The following is a 27055-nucleotide window of genomic DNA, read 5'->3' as shown; positions in this document are numbered from 1 at the left end:
ACTTCAACCCCAGGCCCAAGACCAAGAATGACAATCCACATCTCAACCGTGTGTGATTAGGCTCGATACATATTGGCCAGCCCATAGTGTATTTGGTCTGATCAGATAGTATAAGGCCTGATTATCTAAGGTTAAAGTAAATGTCAACATAATAATATATTCCCATTAGGTAAAATATATAAACCAAGGTCTAAACCAATATCATTTAATTAAATGAGTTTTATATTACATCCCCATATATATAATGACTCAGCTCATTTTCTATTAAAACAAGAAAAATACAGTTGTTTTAACCCACAGTAATTACAAAAAATTATAGTAGTATAAACTAAACTACCATTCAAGGCAATTCCATCAATTTGCGATATTCAGCTAGAGCCCACATTGGAAAAGTATTTCGATACATTACACAATGGTTAAGGCAATTCCTTAAGAATACTCCTGTGCATTCCTGCCATAAATTAATTAAAGAAATAATTAATAACTAACAAGTATCTCATGTATTGTACGAATATTTGTTATTTGGATAAAAATAAAACTATGAATTTAAAAAATGTTTAAAAGAAAAAAAATTAAAATTAAAAATGAGATATACATAATCAATTCATGTAAAACTTTAAAAATATAGATCAAAAGAGAAGAAATATGTAAATTATAAAAAATTTGAATATTCATAATTAATTCAAAGAATTTGAATTTACTTTTTTTAAAAAATAAAAATAAAAATAACTTATGTATACTAAAAGATTTAACTATCCTTAAAAAGGATCAGCTCTGATTTAATGCATAAAGATGGATATATAAATAAATTGTATTCTTTTAATAAATTTAAGATTAAAATTTAAACATACCATGTGAGTACATGTCTAATCGACTTGTGGGATAAAACAAAAATAGATCATGTCTAGGTTTGGGAAGATAATACAAATTATTATAAGGAATCTCGGGTTCACTCGTGTGACCTGCATATCAACCACTTATTTTTTATTCAGAAAAATACAAAATAAAAGTTGAAATTTTAGTGATTTTGACACTACCCGTTGCGAGTCACGAATCAACTTGCGTATCTTATTCAATATTTCTCGTTATTTTTAATTTTTTTTTTATAAAAAAATCCAATCTAATTTTTTGTGTCTCAACTTATGTGACCCGCGATTGGTCGTGTCCAAATTTCAATTTTTGACACGTTATTGACAACGTGTCGTGTTCAGTTGAGCAATTTTTCCCTCGTGGCAACACTTGACATGACTTGAACTTGACCCACCTACACGTTTTACCACCTATTATGCTCATATAATGCTTGATCAGTAGTTATGAGTAACATCACCTACTATGTTGTTACAAGAGTTTCTGGTATATTTTCTTTTATTTTTTTAAAAAAGATAATATTGTTTGAATTAGATCAACAGATATAAAATATAGAAGAAATAAACTTGTAGAAAGTAGTCTATTTAAATATAGATCAACAGATAATATTTTTATAGATCTTAAATTTATTTTGATGTCTATTTAAATATCAATATATAAGATAAGAATAATTGAATTTGAATTTAAAAATTGGATAAAAAATATATTCAAAATTGCTAAAAAGATTTTATTTTCTTACCAATTTGGCAATTTCAAATAAATTTGATGTCTATTTAAAAATTAATATATAATAAATAAATAAATAAGATAAGAGAAATAAAAATAGGATTTAAAAATTAGATACAAAGTAAATTTAAACAAAAAAATGTTTCTTTTATTTTTTAGTCAATCTCAAATATATTTGAGGGGAATGTTATATTGACAAACTTTTTTTCTTACAAACTACACTAAGTCTGACCAGTTATACAATCTTGATTGAAGTCGTCTGATCAGTCGTCAGATTTAGTGTAGTTTGTAAGAAATTTTTTTTTGTCAATATAACTCCTCCCTATATTTGATATCTATATAAATATTATTAAATAAAATTAAATTTATTTTGTAATCAATCCAATTGATTTGAGTATTTATATTCATATTATATTATATTGTGATTTATGTAATGTGATACATATGTTATGAATATTTTCATTCAATTATATACTTTTTTATTTTAAATTTAAATTTTAAAGTGTATGTAATTTTATTCATGACAAATAATCCTCGCTCCGCCATTGAAGGGTAGACCGATACCTGTTGTGGCCAATCACCATCTTCCAGTTGAGAATTGATTAGTAACTTTGCTGCATGATGAAGAGGAATTGGGTCTCTCTTATCCTGCATAGAAATTAGAAAAAAAAAATTATTTAACATTTTTTTTTGAATTATGATTAAGAAAGTGAATTAGATCGGTCAGTCGGAGAGGCAAAAAGTGAATTGCAATTTGCAAGAAATAAAAAGTAGACCTGTCCAGAATGAATGAGAGCCATCATAGCCCATGCAGTTTGTACAACATTTGAACGATTTCCTTCAAGGGGTATGTATATCTGCATCATCCAATTCATCAAGCCACATTCATAAAGGGTAGTTAATTTATAAATCATTCAATAAATCTATCTATCTACCTTTTTTGGGCATGATAGATGGCTCTCCCCCCACCCACCATCCTCTCCCTGTGTTGTGAGAAGAAACTCAACTGCTTTTTGAATTGCAGTGCAATTGGAGTAAGTCTTGCCACATGCTGCAAGCCCAGCAACAGCAAAGTATGTGCCATAAATGAAGCAAACTCCCCATTTACCATACCATGAACCATTTGTTGTTTGGGTATCCTCAATGAATCGAACTGCATTAATAATGGAATTCTCGATTTCTTTCTTCCTATGCTCCGGATGTAGTTTCTTAAACAAAACAAGAGCCTCAATTACCGATGCTGTACATTCAACATATTCATGCTCAACTACAATGTCCTCAAAAAATTCTGTGGGATTGAGCAGCTGAAATGGTTGACATTGCAGATTAATTAATTAATAGCTAGTCACCGTTCTTGAAATAGATAAACAAATTTCATTCTTATTAGTTGAGATGAATGACTAAGATTAAAATTGATATATATATATATATATATATATATATATATATATATACATACATAGATAGGGCTTATCGTTTCTCAAGCTGCTTGAAATAATTTTATCTTCGGCTACTAAATCATAACCATACAAAGATTGACCAATGGTGATAAAGGAAGAGAGAGAAAATAAAAATTATAACCATTCAAAGGTGAATCAATTAATATAAGGAAATAAATAAATAAAACGACGTAGTTTTGTGGTAGCCGGAGATAAACTTATCTCAAGCTACTTGAGAAATGTTTTTTCCATATATATATATATATATATATATATATATAGAGTAGGTTATTGCAATATATTTGTGTGTGCATGGATTCTCGAGGTTTATGTCTTATATAGTGAACTAAATCACAATGTGAAGTATGGATTTGTTTCCCAAGTGGGTAAAATATGTGGATCTGAAGGAGATAAAAGAGGCAGCGATAAAACTCTAAGATATATCCGTTTAGCCTCAAATATGCTAAGAGTGCACAAGGAAGATGGTGTGTAAGGGCTACGATTTATGACTGTGGAGAAATTTCAGCACTATTTATACACCTCTCCGTTGTGTCTCCTAATAAGAGAAAAATCTAGGCGGTCAAAAGGGACTATGCACTTTTTTGGCTTTTATTCAAATTCTTATAATAATTTTAAGAGTATATATCTTTTTTGGTCCTCAGCAAATTTTACGAGGCCCGTTTTAGTCCCTAGCAAATAAGAAGGCCCATCGTGGTCCTTAAGAAATTCAAAATGGACCCATTTAGTTGAAATCGTAGTCCCTCACAAATTAAAAAAAGACCCATATTAGTCCTCAAAAGGACTAAAATAGATCCTTTTTGAATTTTTTAGGGATCACGATGGGTCTTTTTATTTGCTAGGGACTCAAATGGGCCTCGTGATATTTGCTGAGGACCAAAAAGGGTATTTACTCTAATTTTAAAGAAGAATATTTCAAAATATTTCCCGCCAAATGGGTTGCCATTCCCTTTTTTTAAGGAGAAGCTGTGAATCTCTATTCCCCCTTTACTAGGGGTGTGCATGGCAACCATTCTGTTCCCTGGCACTGTTTCTGAAAAGAAACAATTCTTTTCTATTTCTGTGCCTTGGAACATTTTCTGAGAAAAAAAATGTGTTTGATAACATGTTTTATTTTTATTCCGAGAATGAGAATTGCGTTTGATAACACAACAAATAATAGAATAAAAAATATTCCTATTAAGTATAAATTTTTTTGGATCGTCACTTTCCTTTTCATATGGTGTGGTGGTGATGGTGGTGGCGGCGGTAGTGGTTGTAGTAGTGGCGTTGTGGTGGCGGTAGCAGTGGTGTCATGGTGGTGGTGGTGATGGAATGGTGGTGGTAATGGTGGTGGCGGCGGTGGCAATAGGGTGATGGCATGGTAACAGTGGCGGCGACGGTGGTAATGGTGGTGGTCGTGGTGATGGTGGCGGTGACAGCAGTGGCCGCAACGATGGTGGTGATGGTGGTGGCAGTAGTGGTGGTGATGGTGACGACATGGTGGTGGTGGTGGTGGCAATGACGTGATAATGGCAGTGATGGCAGCGGTAGTGATGGTAATGGTGGCATAGTGGCGGTGGCAACGGTATTGGTGGTGGTGACGGCGACGATGGTGATGATGATGACATGGTGGTGGCGGTGACGGTGGCAATAGGGTGATGGCATGGTAACAGTGGCGGCGACGGTGGTAATGGTGTGGTGGTGGTGACGGTAGTAGCTTCAACGATGGTAGTGGTGATGGTGGCGGTGACAGCAGTGGTCACAACGATGGTGGCGATGGTGGTGGCAGTAATGGTGGTGATGGTGACGACATGGTGGTGGTGGCAATGACGTGATAATGGCAGTGGTGGCAGCGGTAGTGATGGTAATGGTGACATAGTGGCGGTGGCGACGGTGGTGGTAGTGGTGGTGACGGCGATGATGGTGATGATGATAACATGGTGGTGGTGGTGACGGTGGTGGTGGTAACAACAATGTCTATGACCATGGTGATGAAGATGACATGGTGGTGATGGTGGCGGTGGTGGTGGTGGTGGTGATGGAAATGGCTACAATGATGGTGGTGGTGATAATGATGGTGATGGTGATGGTAATAGTGGTGGTGGTAATGACGGTGGTGGTGACGTGGAGGTGGTGGTGGTACGATGATGGTAGCGGTGGTCGTGTCGGGATGGTGGTGGCGGTGGTGATGATGGTAGTGGTGAAGAGTAATTGAGAGAGATAAGTGTTTCTCATTCTGTGCTTAGAATCAAAAAAGCAAAAAAAATTTGATTCTTTTTTCTGTTCCTCAGCACAAAAAATAAACCGGTTCATCCCGGGAACAAAAAAATAAACCGATTTTACCAAACAAGTTTCCTATCCATTTCTGTTTTTGGGAATAGAAATTAAAAAAAAAAATTGATTCTGGGAAGGTAGTCATGCACACCTTAGATTGCTCAACATTAAAATGAGGAAGACAAATTTTACTATGTCCCCGAGGGTAAGCTTACTACCCAAATTTTGTTTATGGAAGGAGAAGAGGGGGGGAGATCAATTGCAAACTGTTGGATGAGGGTTCTGACAATAAAATACTTGAGATATTGCATGCGTTTAATTGTTTCTTTGGCTTTCTTATTGTACCTTTAGGCCTTGTTTGGGAGTTGGTTATAGGAGGGGAAGGAAAGGAAAGAGAGGGTTTTAATAAGCCCTTCCCTTGTTTGTGAGTTTAAAAAAATGAGGGGAAGAAATTAGGAATTTTTACTAAACCCTCTAAAACCCTCATTCTTCTTAAAATTAAAGTTTCCCCAATTTGGGGGCATTAAAATGTGAAAACTACATAAATATGAATCATTTTTAAATGTAACATTATTAGAAAAGTCTTAAATACCAAAAAAATTTATCGACGAAAAATATTTCATAAAAAATAGTGATAAATTTTTTGCTGAAAATCATATACGTCAAAATATTTCCTTCAAAACTAAAGACGAAATTATAGATGAAACACGATTTTTCCATAATCACTGACATAAATTTTTTACGGAAAAAAATTCAATCAATTTTTTTGATAGAATTTAACTTCCATCGAAACTTTCAACAAAAATATTTTCTTCCCAATTTTGACGAAACACATTTACATCGAAAAGTTTCGACGTAAAACAATTACGTCAATTTTTTTTACCGAAAACATTTCATCAAAATTTGTGACTAAAAACATTTCTGTAAAAATTTTTGACAAAAATTTATTTTGTCAAATTTTTTTATGGAATCTAAATTTCGTCAAAACATTTCCCTCAAAATATTTCACAAAAAAACATATTCATCAAAATTTTTGACGAAAAATGTTTTTATCAAAATTTTCAACGAAACACATTTCCATCGAATATTTGTGACGGAAAAAAATTTCATCAAAATTCTTAAAGAATTCAAATTTCGTCTAAAGTTTTCGACAAAAACATTTTCGTTAAATTTTTTGACAAAAAAAATTTCCGTCATAATTTTTAACGAAACATATTTCCTTCGAAAATTTTCGACGAAAAATATTTCCATCAAAATTTTCAATGGAACACATTTCTGTCAAAAATTTCCGACAAAAAAATTTTTGTAAAATTTTTTGACAAAAAATATTTATGTCAGTGATTATGGCAATATATGGTCGAAATTATTTACAGAATCTAAATTTCATCGATAGTTTGGAATGAAACATTTCCCTCTAAATTTTTGACAAAACAATTTCCGTCGAAATTTTTGTTAGAACACATTTTCATCGAAATTTTATACGAAAAATTTTCCGTCAAAATTTTTGACGAAATTCTTTTTTCGTTCAAAACATTTGATGGAGGAAATCATTTTCCTCAAAACTTTTGACGGAAACTAAATTTTGTCAAAAATTTCGATAGAAAATTTATTTTTGGAAAAATTTTCATCTGAGAATAAATTTCGTCGCTTTTCGACGAAAAAATAATTTTATGACGAAATTTTTGTCGTTTGCAACGTAGAAATTTCGTTGAAAATATTATATTTTTTTAGCAATGAGAAAAGTGCATAAATAATTTTGTTAGAAATTTTAAATTTAATTTAATTTGTAAAATATAATAATTATATTAATTTTTAAAAAAGGTTAAAATGGTAAAAATATCTCATTATGCCTCCACTTTTCTCCCTTACCATTTTTTAACTCCCAAACAAGGGAAGGGAACCCTCCAATTTCCTTCCCTTCCTTTCCCTCATTCCCCCTTAGATCCCCTTTCTTCCCTTCTTCTCTAAACTCCCAAACAAAGCCTTGTGTTTTATATTTGTATTTATCATTTGTGATTGATTTGTGCATTACTCTACAGGGGAAAAATGGACATATTCATACTTGCCTGCTTGGCGAACGCTGGAAGAGACCGAAACTCCCCAGACTCAAATTAAGGAAGTTGTCGCCTCAAAAGCATGGTGAGGGAAGATCTTCCTCCTGCCAGTGATGAAGGAGAGAAAGCTATCGCCGGATTAGGCGGCAAGATATTGGACGAGATCGTCGGCCAGAATTGATTCCCACTCTTGGATTTACTCTTGTGGAGGATGACGCATCCACGGGGGATGACGTTTTGGTCATCGAAGAGACCCCTCGTCTAGCTCTAAAGAGGAAGAGATCTATTTTTGCCAGAGCGAATGAGAATCTGATGAAAATCAGGAGAAAGACGGTCGCTAGGAGCTTTTTGAAATTGGTAGTGAGTAATGAAGAGCAAAATTTTGACCATTCCTTGGAGCGCAAACAATAGCTTCCCGAGAGTGTCTTCACGTTCAAAGTGTTGATTGTACATATTAAGCGTGCTCTTTTTTCCGAATATATAATTCGATTGGTTGGGCTGATAGCCATAGAGACCCTTTGGATGTGTTTGCTGAGAAAAAAATGGGTCTGGAGTTCGTCAAAGGTGTCGTTGAGTACTACCGGAAGGACTCTGTTCATCTTAAGGGGCCGCTAATCTTGTGCAGTTATACTATCAGAGGGATATCAAGGCTGAGCAACAACTGCATAATCATCTCAACAAGCAAGAAGAGGATAATTTGGTCCAAAAAACTCTCATTAATGAGCTTGAAACTTCAAGAAATAAAAGGCCGATGATGACAACTGCATCAAGGATCTTGGAGAGAGGTTTACCAAGTGATAAGTGTCAAAGACACTATATTTTTAATGTTAAAAATAGTTCAAATAATAATTAATATGATAAAAAATATGGTGTTAATTAATAAAATCTTAAAGAATATTAAAATGCCAACAAATAGATAAGATTCTAATCTTCATTATTGTTTCAGGTTGTTTCACACTAGAAGAACAAATCACTGATATGATGAGAAGGCAGTTGACACCGGTTGAAGATAAATCAAAAATCAAGAAAATAAAGAATTAATAAAAATTATTTCTTCCTCGCTCTGCTGCTCGCTTCGGCGAGAAAGTGAGCGAGAAGCTCGCTCTGTTGCTCGCTTCAGCGAGCACAACAGCGAGAAAAGGAAAATTGCTCGCTGAAAAGCTCGCTTCAGCGAGCTGGCCCAAAACTCAAAGCCCAATTTTAAGTCTTTAAATAGACGCAATGAAGCCTTCAGAGGAGATACATTCAAAAAACGGAAGAAAGGCGAACTCAGAGACAAAGGCAGAAGCGGGGGAGACATTCTGGAGCGAAATTCCAGAGGAGGAGAAGGAGATTGAAGTTTCATCACTGATCATCAACCAAGTTTTATCATGAACCCCTTTTATCTTTCATCTTTTTATTCTGAATTCATGAACATGTTAGGCTAAACTTATTTATGTAGTTAGGGTTATGGATCCAATGTGAATCCTATTCGTGGTTTAATTTAGTTTCTTTAATAAATTATTTCAGCATTTGTGTTTTACCTTGCATGAATTTCTATATCCTTGTATGAATTGATCACTCTTATAGGGATTTGAGGGTTAAGGCTCGCAATAGACATATTGAGGTTTTAATCCTGACAGGGGTAAAATAGCAATTCTTGCATGATCTAGACATATGCTTGCTTGAGTTGTAGACTTCATAATTCATCACGTTTAATGCTTATTCTAAGAGGGATTACTAAGACATTAGGATTCTAATTAGAGTAAAGGGTTAAAGTCACTAAGACATTAGGATTTAACCAGCTATTTTTAGAAGATGAATTTTCTGAAATATCTGAGGTAAATTATTATTGAATTTAATTTAAACTACTCTAAGAGGACCTATGTAAGAACCCGCACCGCTAATTAAGGAAGTTAATTAATTAATTATGTAAAATTAGGAAATAATTTCATAATTGACCCTAATAATTATTATGAGGCTTAAATAATTATAGTAAGTGAGTAATAATGCTGAAAGTCGCTTTTCGGATGAAAAGTGTAGATACCGGTTCTGCTACTCGGTATAAATGCGTGCCGATGAAGTATCCCGGAAAATTATGATAAGTGCATGAATATTCCTAGAATAATATGTAGGACTGTGATTTCAAGTTTTAAGTTAAAATAATGAGAACTGGTGCCAGAACTGATACTGGCTATGGAAAAGCGTGTACCGAAAAGGTGCTGCGAAAAATATAAGAAAAATATGATAAATCTTGTAAAATTGAGTAGGTTCAGAATTCTGAGTTTGGGATTAAAATGCTAAGCGTAGCAATTAAAGTTAATACTGTGTGTTTTATTGTTAAGTGGCCTATATAAGGCCATGGCACATGATCCTAGGTCATTCTATGTGCCTTGTGCGTGGAAAATTCTGAAGCTTGTAGTCAGCCTTGCCACCTTCACCTTCCCTCACCCTCTTGAGCCAAAGGTGCCATTTTTACTCTTGATTTCTCTACCAAAACACCATTGCCATGTGTGGGTTGGTCTTGTGAGGTGTGAGTGGCTTCATTTCTGAGTTTGGTGTCTTTGTTTTGTTGAGTTTTGGAGCTGAGTTCACAAACTTGGTTGAGAGAGCCTTTGTCTTGCCTTGTTAATGCTCCAAGAAGCAACCTTTGTGGAGAAAAGAGCCATCTTGAAGCTCATTTTCGTGCACTTGGTAGCCTGCACTTTGGGGTCTGTTTGGTGAGCTCCAAGAGCACCTCCTTGTTCTGTCTTGAGCCTTGGGTAAGTGGTTGAACCTTTGACCATGAGTTTAATGGGTAAAAGTTAGAGTCTTGGCATGTAGTTTGTTAAAATGAAGTAACCAACACATATATGAACCTGTATGTGCCTAAGAATGGACCCTTGGACGTTTTATTATGGTAAAAGTTGGGCCTTTGATGGATATCTTCGCGAAATGCAGAAACTGCATTCTGTCGCGAAATATCCGGATATGGACATCCGTATATTGATATCCGGATATTGATATCCAGATATTGATATCCGGATATAAGGATAAGGATATCCGGATATTGATATCCGGATATTGGCCAACCCATGATTGATGTAACTCATAAAAATTTTATATACATTAATAACACATTCGATCAGATTATTTATCTACCGCTATTTTAACTTGCTTGTTTGTCTTACGAAAGTTTTTTTTTTTTCCCATTGTATTGCTTTTACTCACTTTATGCTGCTTTAAAACACTGCCTTTCCTCAAGGGTTTCTTACTCGAAATTCTTTCCAAGCTTTAAGATATGAAGAAACCTTTTTCGCAGGACGTTTGCTCGGACTCATACTAGGGTTTGGGGATATGAGGACATTTTGCCCATGGAGAATTTGCCAGATTCGTACTTGGGTTTGGGGATATGGGGATATTTTACCTATGAAGAATTTTTCCAGATTCATTTTGGCATTTGGAGATATTCCTCATGGAGAATTTGCCCAGATTTGTTTAGGGGCTTGGAGAATTTGCCCAAATTCGTTATAGGGCTTAGGGATTTTGATGATTATTTGGCAAAGACATTGTTCTCTTTCACCAAGCTCTTGAATAGTTCTCTGGTTGCTGGGTCCATGATAAGAATATACTCTCAAGAAGGTGTATGTAAGGAGGTTAGTAGGGGATTATGTTCTACCAATGAGGTGGCATAACTAACTTTTGGAGGGAGAATAGAACACTCTAGGAGGTTAGGTTGGGTATGAGACGAGAATGTAAATTGTGTGAGACTATCTGGGATATCTTTTGGAATTGGGATCCTTTTGCATTTTGGGTGAGAACTTTGGAGCCTCTCGAATTGCTCTAGAAACCAGTATTCTCCTTCTTGTATGTTTACCTTTTATTGCATTTGTCAGTCCTCACAGTAATCTATATTCCCCATTATATTTTGTATTGGTTAAGGCTGGAAATTCAGTAAGAGGAATACAAATTATACTGAAAACTGCAATAAAAGGTGAAAATACTGGTTTCTAGAGCAATTCAAGAGACTCCAGAGTTCTCTACCAAATTCCAAAAGGATCGAAATTCTCAAAGATATCCCAGATACCCTCATACACTTTACATTCATATCCTATACTCAGTCTAATCTCCTAGAATATTCTATTCTCCCTTCGAAAGTTAGTTATGTCACCTCACTGGTAGAGTATAATCCCCTATTGCCCTTCTTACACACAGCTTCATGAGAGTATATTCCTATCATCCTAATGGTGGTGGTGTGGGTAGAGCACAAACAGAGGAAACTGAGTGTTCATCTAGTGTCTCCATGTGCCCTTTAGAACTGGATCTTGAATCGATTGAACGGTGCTGCGAGTATTCACCACTATTTTTTATTTGAAGCTTCAAAACTCAAGCAAAAATTAGCTAGAACAAAGATTAGAGAATGAGAATCAGAATTTACTATGTGGTCATGGGTTCGATTCCCATAGACGGCTGCACTGAACTAAATCAGAGTGTGAAGTATAAATATGTTTCCCAATTGGATAAAGTATGTTGATATGAAGAAGATAAAAGATGCAGTGGTATATAGACCAAAGCTCTAAGGTATATTTGATTAGCCTTAGGTATGCTGAGGGTGTACAATGGGGATGGTGAGTAAGGGATACAAATTATGGTTGTGGAGCAAGTTCAGCAGAGCAATAGTATTGGAGAGCAAATGGGAAAGATAAACAGTAGAGGAGCTAGTTAGAAATTCCCTCTTAATGCACAAGGCATGAAGCCATAACCGTTTCCAACCTTACCCACTAGGTGAGAGGCAACATGACCCACGATATATAAAGGGTCATGCGTGCAAGGGAAATATAAGGGAACACTACGAGGGAGTCACATACTCCACGTGCTGAATGATGGCTGCAGATCCTAGGTTCATCTTGCCAGACTAGAACATATAGGAGAATGAATTCTCTTAATGTGAATAATCTTTTCCGTTCATTGATAAATTAAATGTCAAAAATTAAAATCATCATTTTGCCTTTTCCATTTCACAAATTTTTCATTAAAATTGTGACCATATATCTATTAGGGGAAGGATCCTTTACAAACTTTTTTGAATTTTTTTTACAAATTACACTATGTTCTCCCGTGAGAACATAATGAAACGAGTGTTCTCTCGGGAGAACATAGTGTAGTTTGTAAGAGTTTGTAAACAAAAAAGTTTGTAAATATAACCTACCCCTATCTATTAATGGATTTTTCATGTGATATGATACGGTAAAATGAAATATGGGAAGATCTGATTTCGGTTATTTATCACATACTTCCAACCATTCTTGAGCTCCTGCTGGCTCCCACCCTGAGAAACCGCCTTTCTTACCCTACAATAATCGAATTGGAGATTTGAGATTCAAAGTGAATCACGTACAAAAAATAGAAAGAAAAAATTAGTGTGCTCTAAGCAAACAAGTTAATTGTTTCCCATGTTACTATCATGGAAATCAAAATTATGCAAATAAAATGGCCATTTGTTGTAAAAAAGAAAAGAAAAAAGGGCCATTGGTTAATTAATTAAAAGCATATGGATGTAAATTTAATAAAACTTGCCTGAAGCGACAAAAGGAGATTAACCGAATCAAATAACTTTTCATCATCCATCTTCTCACCAACTATCTCTGATGGCAACATTGATAAAAGTAGACAGCACTGAAACACAACATGATTTGTCGAGTCTTAACTAATAAGTGAAACCAAGTTCAAGAATTAATTTACTTCATTACCTTCAAACATTCTGCAGTGCAATCAGAAACCTGCCATCCATTATCTTGCTCAGAGAAGGTCCATGATCCTTTAGAAATGTGACGAAACATTCTTTTAAAGTCTCCTGAAGGGTTTGCCTTAACCTATGGAATGTGAACTTTAATTCGTTACTGCTAACTAGAGCTAGCACACAAATATAATTGTTCAACAATTAATGATAACGGACAAATCAATCACTTACAAATATGTGATGGAAAATGAATTAGGGCTTATTTATGTTGTTTATAAGATCAATCGTGTTTTTCTCCCCTTTTTCATGGTCTAGGGATATCGATTAGTATTAAGAAAATAGTGCTAAATTAAAAAATATTGTGAATTTGTAGGTAGTTAGTTCTACATGAATATTTTTCTTAGTTCGAGTTGGAATGTATATTAAACAAACCTGAGATTTCTTGAGAAAGTCATGTCCTTTCAAAAGTGTAGGACCAATTTCGTCAATAAGGTTTGTGGCAAGCAGAGCTTGAACAGCGAATCCAGCATCCCATGATTGGCTACCAATACCCTACATAAAATAAATTCGATAAAGTGCATTTTTTAATATCCCATTGATTACACATTTTGAAAAATCTATACACAGAGAGAGAGAGAGGGAGAGGGTTATACGTGCATGGTCATTCCATCTTCTGAAAGCCATAAGCAGTCGGGGATCCTTGCAAGATGCTTCTTGAAAGCATCTCCATTTGGATCTTCCACCCAACAAGCAAGCATAAACAAAACCTGGCCAGTAAATAAATTTATAGAATGTTAATGTTTATTTTATAATGTTTGGAATTATATGTGTCTTTATTTTTATTTTTATTGTAGTTGATGCATATATATATATATATATATATATATATATATAGCGAAAGGTGATATGATATAATAGCGGACCTAGAATTTTTGTTTAATGTCTGCACACTTAAAATAAAAGAAAAAAATTTAAAAGAAAATTTTAAATATATTAAAATACAAAAAATATATATATATAAAAAAACATTAACTTAATATAAAAAAAGTAATCAATAATCAATTAAACTGTTACAATAGAATATTTTGGGTCCTCAACAAAATTACGGACCTCAATTTAATCTCTTAGGGAAAAAAGTCTATTTGTGATCCCTCAGAATTCAAAAATAGACTCAGATAATCAAAATCATGGTCCTCTGAAATTCAAAAAGATCCACATTAATCTCTCAAAAGGACTAACATGGATCTATTTTAGAATTTAAAGGGATCACGAGTCGAATTTTGTTTTAAGAGATTAAATTAGATCCTGTAATTTTTGTTGATAACCCAAAATATATTTTATTTTATTTTTTTCTCAAAAAAATTTGTGTGTGCACTTGAACACACTAAAACCTACGCAGGTCCGCCACTGATATGATACCCACCTTTTCCACAGATCCATTGTCCATGTATCGACCATTCTCATCTTCGTAATGGATATGTTTCATTGTTATCTGAAGTGCCTTCTCTCTTACCAGATTGTTGAAGGGCCAATGCGTAAGAAGTGGTTCAGAGAACATGTATAGACTATCCCATAATAGATCTTGTATGAAGTGATGAGGATAGTGAAGATCTTCCTGTGATACGTACATATGACATGAATTAACAATTCCTCCACGATCATATAGTTTGGTACGTGATCTACTGATGATAATATATAGATTGATCTACTCTCTCACCTTTGCACAGGCATGACGTGCTTTTTTCCAATTAATTTTATGGTAAGGTTGAATAAAGATTTCTTCTCTCAACTGAAGAACGAGTGGTGTGATTGGACCCACAAATCTCTTCCCATATAAGTAAGACATAGGCAAGTAAACTAGCCGGCAATAAGACCACATTTTAGCTGCATTAATTCAGATCACAATCGTATAAAAAAAAGAGGACAATATTAGTCTTATGCAATAGGATTTTTTTTATCTTATGTCCATACATTGATACTTGTGCCATTTTTTTTTTTTTTTTTTTTCTATTGGGCCCCACTTTAAATTAAGTGTGTAGGAGATAACAAAATTTTTATGTCACATGAGACTACAATTACCCTAAAAAAAAAGTTATATATGCTATATGCATACTGTTTACTTAAAACTCGTGTTTACTAGTTATTTATGCATAGTTAGCGTTACCGGTCCAAATTAAAAATGGTGTGCAACAAGATCTGGACAATTATAATTTTCGATAAATAAACACTCAATTTAGTAATTTGTATATTAATTTCATGTATTAATTATGAGAAATAATACTCTCATGCTACATGAGAGTAACATTTTTTCCTGCACAAATTCGTTTTCCGTGCCAAATAATTTTTCTTTTCTTTTTTAATATAAAAGATGAGACTCACATTTAACTTCTCTCTACTTTTTTTCTTTCCTACTATCCTTCAACATGAGAAAACTTAAACCCATTAATTATTATGTTATTGCATACATAATAACCGGACAAGATTAGTTATAACATAAACCACCTGGATGCATAGGAAGAAAAGAAGGAAGCATCCAAAACTCTGGAGGCATTGGGTTGGCTCCCGACCAATCGAATAAACCTAGTATCTGCAGTTGCATGATTGACTCATATAAGTGACGTACAACAACATGCACGCATGAAAAATAAAATAAAAAATATTTGCATAAATAATTACGATATGTTATAGTTTATATATATGGGGGACGTGTGACTTACACCGATGTAAAAATAAAAAATCTTATATCACATCTTAACTGTTGATTTTCGTGCATCAAACGATTAATATTTATTGAATCATTAATTATTACGAGACCCATGTATATATACCTCAAGAGGTGAAGTATGTCATTTTAGGAGTATTCCTAGGAGCAATGGTACGAACCAACGCCCTATATGAGTTCCCTGGGTGATAGAAAGTTCGGGGATGGTGAACAACGGCTACATAAAAATACTATTATATTATGGGGAAAATGTTTCTGTTCTCTCATTTTTTTTTTGTTCTCTCTATAACGATACCCACTCACATAAAAATATAAAAAAGAATTTGCATAAACCTTAAACCCCTTATATTATCCCTGACCTTCATATGTCTGTCAGTTGAAATGAAGATACTATCAAAAACTATACACACAAAAAAAAAACAACTATATGAGTAGAACATTATATTGAATATATTAGAAAAACATACCGAAAGCCAAGTTTTCCCCCACGACGGTATATATGTTACGCCATCATGATCTTGAATCCACTTGCGAGCTCTAGCACACGCATCATCTTGACCTCCATCAGGCTCTTCTCCAAGAATGCGCATACATATGTAGTTGAGTGCAGTACAAAACATGGTGCTATGTCCTTCTATGTGTAGTCCCCACCCCCCATCTTCGTTCTTCAATTAATAATTTAATATACAACAATGCTAATTATTCACTAATTTTACATCACGGTTAATTGGGTATGTACGCATATAGTCTGAAATTGAACAAGTGTACCTGGTGGCAATAAATATAACGAAGCATCTCTTTGCGGTACTCTTCTGGGAATACTGAATTAAGATGGCCTGTAATGTACATGCAAAATACCTGCAATATTTTATGGCAAGTGCAAAATTTACGTTCATTAGTGCATCTGAACTTGAACTTCCTCAAAATTCCGGTGCATATCAAATTATTAATAACAATGTTTATGTAAAATATGTGCTCTTATCTTTTTTATAACTATGTACTTGAGGAGTGCTTTGAGAAGTATATAATTATAATATTAAAATTATATTTTTTTCCATTTTTTTACGTCACCCAAAAAATTATGAACAGAAAAAAAATACAAGTTTAATATTATAGGAGTGTTATTTATAAAAAGTAAAACAATATAACTTATATTCTTTAAAAGAACAAATATTTTTTCTTAAAATAAATAATTATCTTAATCTTTTAAAAATATAAATGTTACCGGTTTGAGCCTTTGATAATAAATAGGGAAATCAAATATAATGTTGCTGGACAAAAAAAATTTATACCCTGCTGACACACAAAAACATGGGTCCCACTTGAAATAAAAGAAAATAAATATTTAGACTGCTTTTAATGGTGTTTGCAGGACACACACTTTTTTACATTATATTTGGTTTCCCCTAAATGAATACGCGCCCCACAAATGTCAATCTTTTATGTCTATTTGATCTTTAATTTTACTATTTTCGGGATATCAAATTGATTCTTCGAAAAGACAAATTCAATGTTAAAAATTAATTAAAAGATATACATATAACACCTCACAATTCTAAATTAAGTATTAAAATATTAAGTGAGTAATTAAGTGAAGGGTTAGTGAAAAATCCTGAAGATTAGGCCCAAATACAAAGAAAGGGCAAAACGGTAATTAGCCAACACGCAACCCTAGGAAGATAAAAATTGAGTAGAAAGTCTCAGATGGTAAAAATAACCCTGTAAATGGATTCAGAACAAAAAATTGAGTGGTTAGGCAAGTTTCAGAAAAATCAGTGAATAGTGTTTTTACCCGGGTAAAAATACCGCGGTACGATTGCACCGTAAAACGTGCCGATTGAGTTTTGAGCTCTAGGTTTCAAATATGAGTTATAAATGGTCTATAGAACTAGGAAATATGATTTCTGATAATATTTGATGGAATTAAGTTAGTTTGGGGAAGCGTGCCAACGGCGCGCGCAACAGCTTAAAACAGCAATTTTTCCGAACGACCAGAAAACTCCGGATTCATCTGATCAAGTATAATTAAAGGACAATGGTTAATGTTAAAAATTAGAGTTTCTAAATATGTTGTGAATTTACGGACGTTTAGTGGAATCGGAGGAAAATTCGGATTAGTTTTAAATCGCGTGAGGTGGCGGTGGGACCCTTCCCGCTTAAGTGACTTAAGCCACATGTGCTTGGCACTATTCACGCATCACTTTCCTCCCTTCTTCTTGTTCAAACCCGCAGCCACCATAGCCATTCCGCTCCAAGATTTCATTTCACCATAACTTAGCCATTTCTTCACCAAATCCATTGGTTCTTGTCTTGAAATTTGATGGAAATGGCCTTCTAAACCCATTGGTGGTACTCCCAAACCTTGAAAACCACTAGATTTTGAGAAAAACCCTCCCCAAAGCCGCGGCCCTTTCCTTTAGATTTGTGAGAATGGTGTTGATTGATGCTCCAATGGTGGAGTATGTTTAGGAGGAGCCGTGTGCCAAGCTTTTGGGTTGCCGTACGTTGATTTGAATCTCGAACCGTGAGTCGGTGGATTGCCCTTGGCCCTGGACCAAGTAGGATTGAGGTGTTCTGTTGAGTAACAAACTTGGAACCTAAGCTGCTGTGGAGCTAAATGGAAGAACATTTGAGGTAATCTCTTGGTACTGAGGCTTGTTCCCCTTTTCTGTTTCACCATACCCGTTGAGGGTAATGGTAGGAAGTGTGTATGAGTAGTGTAGAACAGCATCAGCATGCATGTAGCATTTATGAGGGTACTTATGTACCGAGTCTCTGGCCAGTAGACAGTGTAGCCTTCGGGCAGTGCGGACTTCCACTGGATAGGTCTCCAAGAGGGAGTTCCAGTTGACCTAGGGTCGTGGTGTGTCATCCGGGTATGAGCACACTAGAAAGTCTCGGGTGTATATGGATGGAAGGGGTACCTTGGTTGTGGTTCTTGGAACACACCTTGGATGATACCCGTAGGCTTATATGTCGAGGACGTTGCGTGGAATTGGTAGCTACCATTCCAGCTTCGTCGTATTTTATATCCCGATATTCTCCAGTTTCTCTAAATCCCTTGCTATATCCCGTTTTGAAAGTGATTATTTTATATTACTTATATGCATCGAAGTAAACCATTGGGCGGAGTTTTCTCCAGAACCTCTGGGTTACTGAGATATATGCGTATATCTCATCTCGTCTTGGGGCACTATTTCAGGAGGTAGCAGTGGCAGTGGAGCGGCGAGCAAGAAGCCCGTGAGATGATTAGATGGAGCATTTCATTATTTTGCATTTTGTTGGCCATGTGGCCTAGGTTAGACTTAGGGCATGAACATCTCATATATATGTAGGATGAGTTTCATTAGCATATTTGTTCCTATCGTTTTGGCTAAGTCTAGTAGTTATGTCATTTAAGTTTATGTTTCGATTTGTAATTGAAGTTGTAATATTTGGAAGATTGTAATTTAAAGTTGAAGTTGTAAGTTGTAATTTGTAAGTCGAATGTTGTAAATGTACCAGAAATGCATGATATACTATGATGGAAGGGCTTTAGGCCTATTGTAGGTTTATGATTCCTTGTATGTTGAAAATATGCATGAAAAGGGACTTTGTTGATTGAAACCATTTAAGGATTTAAAGTGAGCTATGTTGTGTAATAAATATAAACTGAGTTGAGTTGTAAGTTTCCCAAGGCATTGTTGGTCCTTGTGTGTGCCACCCATTGGATTATTAGGTACATTTGAGGTACTAGTGAGCTTGTGTAAATTTGGAGATTTTAGGAAAAACAATGGAAACTCTGGCGAATTTTCTGTAGAATTGGCAGATTTTAGACGAACTTCGGGAGAGCATATCTCCCTCCACAAAGGTCCGATAGGGACGTGCCATATGCCATTTTAAAGCTTGAGATGTCCCCTACATGGTGTTAAAATATGAGAAAATTATGGGTTGCATTAAGCCCTGTAGGAGTCGTTGAACACAGACTGTCCAGAACCCCCTTATGCAGGGGCTGTTTCTGGCAGTTTTTGGGAAATTAATTCCTGCTTCGTTTCTCAGTCAAATTAAGCGTATGATATATTAAATTGAAGGTTGAGGTGTCTAGTTTGTAGCATACAAATTTGATAACAATTGGATGAGTTTATTTTCTGCAGAAATTCGTGGAGTGAGAGAGGTTTTGAGCTGTTTTGGAGTTGGTTGGCTGTTTTGCTTATCCAACTTCAAACGACGATAACCGGAGCAAACGAGCTCCGAAAATATAACCCAAGAGTAAAGTCTGGTTTTAACCGGTGTGTTTTCAGAAAAATAATTAGTGAACCATGTTCGGAAAGGTAAAAACGTAAAGTTGAGAAATTGGCTAAGTGGATTTATGGGAACCCCTTAGTAACTTATAATAAGTAAAGTAAGATATAAAAATAGTTTAAATAAGTATTCCGCAAGAGTTTACAGTTACGGTCATAGCTTTTTATTATTACGTTTTTTATAGTTTTAAATGCTCGCGTAATAATCGGAAAAAGTTTATTCGCATTTTTATAAATGAATTGTTGTGATTGTAACTGCGCTTAATATCATAATTAATGTTAACAATACCGATGTACAACGGGATGTTACAATACAAGTGTGTCATTTTAATTAAAATTATTGTATTTTATAGGAAAAAAACAAAAATCATAATAGGAGAGAGTACGAGGTTCTTTTTTAAAATTTAAATAAAAAATAAAAAATAATAAGTTTAATTAAAATAACTATAATTTAAAAGGACAAATATAAAACCTTAATATATTTGTTGTTCAAAATTTATATTTAATATATATAAAAGTTGAAGATTAAGATGATATGCTCATGAATCTTAATAATATATATATAATAATGTTATAAAGTAAAGAAAAAAAGGTCTACTAAATAAAGTAATTTTACTTCTACCGTTAGAGGATCATAATTAATAATTACCCATGACATAAAGTATTTATGATACTGACCAAAGGAGGAAGATAAAAGAGTGGACCAGATACTTGAGTAGGCCAATGGCCATCAGTAGCTTGCAATGCTGATAGGTAATGGGTGGCCCTTCTTAACGCCGCTGTTGTATTCTGGTACGTAATCTCTCCGTCCTCTATCTTCGGACTACCTATTATTTGTTGGAAGTTCTTTTCTCTCAGAAACTGCAACCACCAAAATGAATTATCATTTTAACCGCTAAACATATTGCAAAATTGAAAATGAATACTTATATAAGGCAAATAGGCAATAGTAATACAACATAAGTTCTTATTAACATGACAAATACAACAATATGATAGTTTTCTGGATGAACATTAATGGGTATTCGGTATTATATGGGTGTTCCATATGAAGTTTGTCCCCTTATATATATGCTATGTCATACGGTTAATATGAGAGTGGGTAGTTATTGATGACCCACTATCATGATCATGGTAGGGTCCATTGAGGCCATTAACTCTTAGGTTATGAACGAGTTCCTAGATTCCTTATACGGGTTCCGAGCTTAATGACTATGTATCAGCATACTCTAGCTCGGATACGCACTTTGTTTGAGTTTGCCTAGGCGCAGGTAACTAACCCGGAACATTAAGTCCCCCAGCTCGGAGTGTGATGTTTGCTCTACTCCGAGTTAATAATAAGAGTTGTCCTTGCGTAACATCTCCTATCTTTACTTGATCAATTCTATCATTAAATGTTTTCTTTTTGATATGAAAATCAATGTATTTTTGTAATTATAATTTATTTCTGGGTTATAATAGTCTTTTTCATTATAATTTTTTTATTTTTCAATCTAAAATGATGTCGTTTTGAGAGCTAATGTAGATAACTTATCTACATTTATTGTAGAAATATTAAAGCTATAAATCATTAGCTATATCATAATAAAGCCATTCAAAATTACAAAATACTGAAAAATTCAAGTCTTCAAACTAAAATAGGTTTTCAAACTCATGAAGAGTTAAAATAGATTAATAAAAAATAAAAAGTAAAACAAAATAGTTTGCTATCAATAACATCTATTATTTCAAGTCTACAAAACATCATGATTCCAAGTCATTATCTTTCAAAAATAATAAATATATAATACATTAGATCAGTTTGGATTGGATTGATTTTGAGCAACTAAACCAAAATTCGATCCAATTCAAATATGCCATTTTTTTCGGATTTTGGTTTTTTGGTTATCGATTTTTTGATTCGACCACCACGGTTTGAATCAGTTGATAAACATCTCTATATAGTTAATTGAGATACAATTTAAAAAGCAGATAAAGAAAATAATGTATATAAAATTTAAAAAATTAAGAATGACATATATCATTTTAAAAATTGAATTATAAATTTATCTATAAAAATTGAATATTTTATTAAATAGGAAAATAAAGAATAAACAGATAAATAAAGAATTGATAAAGAGCTAATTAGGTAAAATAAAGAAATTTTATACATTTTTTTAACTAATCTTATTTTATAACTAATAAGAAAAAAAACTGAGAGTATTAAACAAAAAATATTAAATTAAAAGAAAAAAAACTAATATTTTGGATAAAAGTCGTCATAGAATTGGTGAAGAAAGTATAAAAAATTATTTTCAGATTCTGATGTGTAAATATTCTAATTTTTTAATTAAACATAAATTAGTTGTGCATAGACGAAATGATAATACGTTGAAGACAAAAGAGGACCTGAATTCTACCGAGTCTATCTTCGGATTTTTTTTTTAAGCTACAAGTTATTTATAAGCAGAAACTAAGTCAAACAGATTTTAAGAAAAATTCTAATTTATAATAAAAAGTTTTTTTTATAATAAAGAAAACCTAAGAGTTAAAAGTTTCTAAGATGAACTTTTTTTTTTAAGCTTTTACTAATTTTTCTTGAATGGCATGTTTTTTTTTAAATAAAAAAACTATAAAAATAAAGAGACTTTTTTTAAAATATGTGTTTTTAAGTAATTTTTAAACTAAATTTTTTATGTAATCAATAAATAATTTTTAATTTTTTTTGTTTTAGCTCTAGTTTATAAATAGCTTTAAACTTAAAAAAATATTATCCACACCGGCTCTAAAATGGAAAAAGAAAAAAGACACCTGAAAGCGCCACAGAAGATCAGAACAGGCCTTGACACGGAAGCGATTGTTATAGAAATTGAGACGGGCAGCTTCAACCTGGGCTCGCTCCTCGGGGCTTCCTGCCTCAGGATCGAACTCCCATGTTTGCCTTCCCACGAAATTGTTTGTGGAGAAGAGATATGGGTCATTTCCACCGTCTGCTATCTTCAACCTCCACATTTCCTTTTTCTTTTTCTTGTTCTTGTTGGTGTTTCTTTTAGCCAAAGATGATTGATTGCCCTATCTATATGTATGTACATGTAGAGTTTAAATAAGCAGATAGATTTCAGTCCTTTTTGGTAGACAGATCTCAGTCCTTATTCTTCAATTTATTGTCGTAATGGATGCTCTTAGAGAATAAAATAAAAACATTAAAAAAGATCATCACATGATCCTTTAAGGTTTTAGATTGAAGTGTAGTACGAAGTCATGAGTTTGATTATCTTCGTCTCCCATTTTCAGGTGAAATTAAAAAAAAAACACAAGCCGGACAAAAAAATGTACTTGTGTAGCACAAAGCAGACAAAAAATGAACTTGTACTATATTCACGCTTCAAATCTAAAGAACTCTTGCAGTGTTACAGAATAAAATAAAATCATTAAAAAAATCATCATCTAATGCCTTAAAATTTTGGGGTTAAAGTGGTGCTTATCAAGATGACCGGTCAATAATTTTATATTATCATCTGTAACGTAATATTATAATTGTATGTGTAATCTATGTTGTTTATGTATTCTTGAAACTTAATTACCATATCATGATTCTAACGTTAATAGATTTCAGTCCTTTTTATATTGGTAGATACGTGTGTAAGCACCCCGTTTTTCATAGAGTCCACTATCGCTGCATGATTCTTACCCTTCTCACGAAACACGACAAATATTTCTTTGAAATTAAATTCAAAACAAAGAAACAGGTGCATACATTGACCAACTTCACATGTATTAAAACATATAAAACACAAATACAGAACATTTATTGATCAGTTTCTCTATCTACTCATTTCCGGTATCCAATCCAAGAAGAAAGCACAACTCATGCGTGACTTGCTAATAACCCCACATTTTTTATAACAACATCAAAACAAGTTTCATTGATAGTGTGCTAGCACAAGAATGGTTTGTGGCGAGAGAAGAATTATTTTAAGGATGTATTCAATTAAATAATTTTAAAAAGTCAAATATTAATATATTATTCATTTAAGACAACTAAGATTTTAAATAAGAAATAATTTTTTTGGGTATTCAAAAACTTGCTAATTTTAATATAATTTTTTTATTAATGTAAACATTTTTGTGACTTCTTAGTAATAAATATAAATGTTATATCCTGTTTACCAAAAAATAAATAAATTAAATATTATATCCTGTCTCTTAGTCTGATCACAACCCATAAGATTTCTCTAACAACATAGTGTGTGACTTATATTGTTTTGAGTTCCAGTTTATGCAGTTATAGTACACTTGGATTTCAAGCATTGCCTTCAAAGTGAAGGTTTTTGCATGATTTACCTTTCAGTTCATGTATTTGGATTATGTAATTGCTATAAGCATTTTTTTTTTTGGTAATCAATTTGCTATAAGCATTTTACTTTGTGTGTTTGTTTGTTTTAATCATTGCATGCATTGTTTGGATCATAAGATATCGGTGGGGTGGAGTACTGTTATTGCCGGATGATTTTTTAACAAATCTATTAGGTTTGTACTATGGGAAAAATGTTTGTTATTTTAAATGACAGAAAGTTATGTCATTTTAAGAGAGATACAGATACAAAATTTTTGAATATTAAATTAAAAAAAACCACCCACTTTCTTTCTCCCATGATTTCCGTTGTTCTGTGTCTATTTCTCTCCCAAAATGACATAACTTATGTCATTTAAAATGACAAACACCAAACCCTTAATTTATTGAACTAAATTTATATTAAATCATATAATAACACAAGTAAATTTTTAAATAAAAATATTATATATTTATTTGGTATAAATATAAATAAATGAATTCGAACCTTAAAATAAAATGTTAACTATATATAAAAAGTTATTTTACATAACTATTATTACGTTATTTCTTTCTTTCTACTTCTCCTTTTTTCTATTAATATCATTAGTGCACAATAAATTATATGAGTTGCATACTATGTGCAACTTATAACATATTTCTTATTCATAATATTATTGAAGAAGAGTTTGTTATAATTCGTCTTTTGATATTACCACATTCAACTTCAACTATAAAGTGTTTGTTAGAATATTAAACATACTAACTCAAATATTTGTCAACTCTTTATCTAATATATATATCACAAATACACACACCTTAGAAAGTTTATTTAGACAGCAATTATCAAAAACATAGATAAATAATAATCTAGAAGCAGATATAAGAACCTTTTTTTGTGGATAAATATAAAAACTTATTGCATGCTTATATAAAATGCTGACAGTTAGAGGTGACAAAATCGACTCGGTTCGGAGGACCGATGTAAGAACCTGCACTGTTAATTAAGGAAGTTAATTAATTAATTATGTATTAGGAAATAATTCCATAATTGACCCTAATAATTATGAGAAGGCATAAATTATTATGGTAAGTGATTTATAATGTTGTAAGTCGCTTTTCTTACGAAAAGTGCAGATACCGGTTCTGCTACTCGATATAAATGCGTACCGATGAAGTATTCCGAAATATTATAATAAGTGCATGAATAGTCCTAGAATAATATATAGGACTGTGATTTCAAGTTTCAAGTTAAAATAATGAGAATTGGTGCCATAACTGATACTGGCTATGGAAAAGCGCGTACCAGAAAGGTGCTGCAAAAAATAAAATAAAAATATGATAATTCCTAGAAAACTGGTTAGGTTCAGAATATAAAGTTTGAGATTAAAATGCTAAGCGTAGCTATTATTGCTAATATTGTGTGTTAATTCTTAAGTGGGCTATAAATGCTTAATGGCACTAAGCCCTAGGCCATTTGAGGTGCCTACGTGAAGTGGTTTCTGAGTGTTGGCTGCTGCACCTCTCTTCACCCTTCCTTAGCCTTCTTCCTCTTGAAACTCCACCATGGTGACCACCTTTCTCCTTAGTTTCTTCACCTAAACATCATAGCTTGGTGTAAGCTTGTATAATGAGGGGGAAAACACTTGTTTGCTGAGTTTAGCCTCTGTCTTGTGGTGGTTTTGGTACTGAGTTGGTGGGTTCTTTTGGTGAGAGCATTGTTCTTGCCTTTGGTGGTGCCAAGAAATGATCTTTTGGCTTAAAGGACCTAGCTTGGTGGTTAAATTCGTAGGCCTTTGAAGTCAGTATCGTGGTACTGAGTAGAGGACCCCATTTGTGTCTCATTTTCGGAGTTTTGGAGCTTAGAGGTATACCATGATCACCTCTTTGTCATTTTAAGGTTTTAAGCTTGTTTAATCCTTTTAAAAGAGAAACTTTAACCATTTGAGTAAAGGAATGTGTTTCTGAGTTCATGACATGGTAATGAATATCTGTTTATGGAGTCATTGGACTCCAAATCACGTTTGAACCCTTAAAAGTGGGATTATGCAGCTGTCTGTTCGAAATTCTGCATTCTGTTGGAGAAGTATTCGAATACTTTTCGTGTAGTATTCAGCTACTTGTCCTCTGGTAACCGAATACTCCTTGCTGGAGTATTGGGATACTTTTCTGGGAAGAAAAGTATTCGGATACCTTTGAAGAAGTATTCGAATACAGTGGGTTTTAGTATTCAGATACTGTGGTATTCGGATACTGAGGGAAAAAGTATTCGGATACCTTGTGGTATGCGAATACTTAAGTGAAAGTATTCAGATACTTTCTAGAGACAAGGAGTATTCAAATACTCACCTGGTAGTATTCGAATACCTCCTGCAGAAACAACATAAAATGACTTAAAATGAGATGGAAAGCCTTGATCACTTAATGTAACCTTGGTAAATGGTTATTGATGATTATTACTGTATAAACAGATTGTGATTGTGCTGTTTGTGGGCTTTGAGCTAGTGTGGACTCTTGGCTTGGATTGTTAGCTTGCAAGGTAAGCTTTCGTGTCCTCGGCTTAGCCATTGTTTGTTCCACCATGTCCCATGGGGGGATGGTTATATGCATGATATTTTTTCATGTACTGTTTTATTGAAATGCTATGGAGCTGTTAACTGCAAAATGCTTATGATATGTATGT

General features: G+C 33.5%; 1 protein-coding gene across 1 annotated transcript; it reads right to left on the bottom strand.

The window, feature by feature from the left end:
- Window positions 1–340: 340 nt before the first annotated feature.
- LOC133295287 (beta-amyrin synthase-like) lies at window positions 341–23091 on the bottom strand. Its single transcript, XM_061494096.1, has 16 exons — window positions 22851–23091; window positions 20739–20921; window positions 16549–16638; window positions 16248–16445; window positions 15561–15645; window positions 14776–14942; window positions 14482–14673; window positions 13712–13825; window positions 13491–13610; window positions 13069–13191; window positions 12896–12994; window positions 12613–12669; window positions 2529–2897; window positions 2370–2450; window positions 2158–2241; window positions 341–451 (listed from the first exon to the last, which is right to left on the bottom strand). Exons 1-16 carry the CDS (start codon window positions 23049–23051, stop codon window positions 341–343), a joined length of 2274 nt encoding a protein of 757 aa, XP_061350080.1. The 5' UTR covers window positions 23052–23091.
- Between the last annotated feature and the right edge of the window lie 3964 nt (window positions 23092–27055).

The sequence above is a fragment of the Gastrolobium bilobum genome, unplaced genomic scaffold, assembly GCF_033153095.1.
Source record: "Gastrolobium bilobum isolate Gb01-03AN ecotype WA unplaced genomic scaffold, APGP_CSIRO_Gbil_v1 utg36527, whole genome shotgun sequence".
Lineage (NCBI taxonomy): Eukaryota > Viridiplantae > Streptophyta > Magnoliopsida > Fabales > Fabaceae > Gastrolobium > Gastrolobium bilobum.
The sequence above is the reverse complement of the archived record's forward strand: the minus strand, read 5'-3'. Positions and strand labels throughout refer to the sequence as shown.

Bases quoted from the DNA above. Each gene is read 5' to 3' on its own strand.
- LOC133295287 (XM_061494096.1), bottom strand. From the start codon at position 23,051: ATGTGGAGGTTGAAGATAGCAGACGGTGGAAATGACCCATATCTCTTC. The intron at 20,922-22,850 runs GTGTCTTTTTTC...TGGTGGTTGCAG, and splicing joins ATCTTCTGTGGCGCTTTCAG to TTTCTGAGAGAAAAGAACTT. The intron at 2,451-2,528 runs GTAGATAGATAG...TGGATGATGCAG, and splicing joins ATCTATCATGCCCAAAAAAG to ATATACATACCCCTTGAAGG.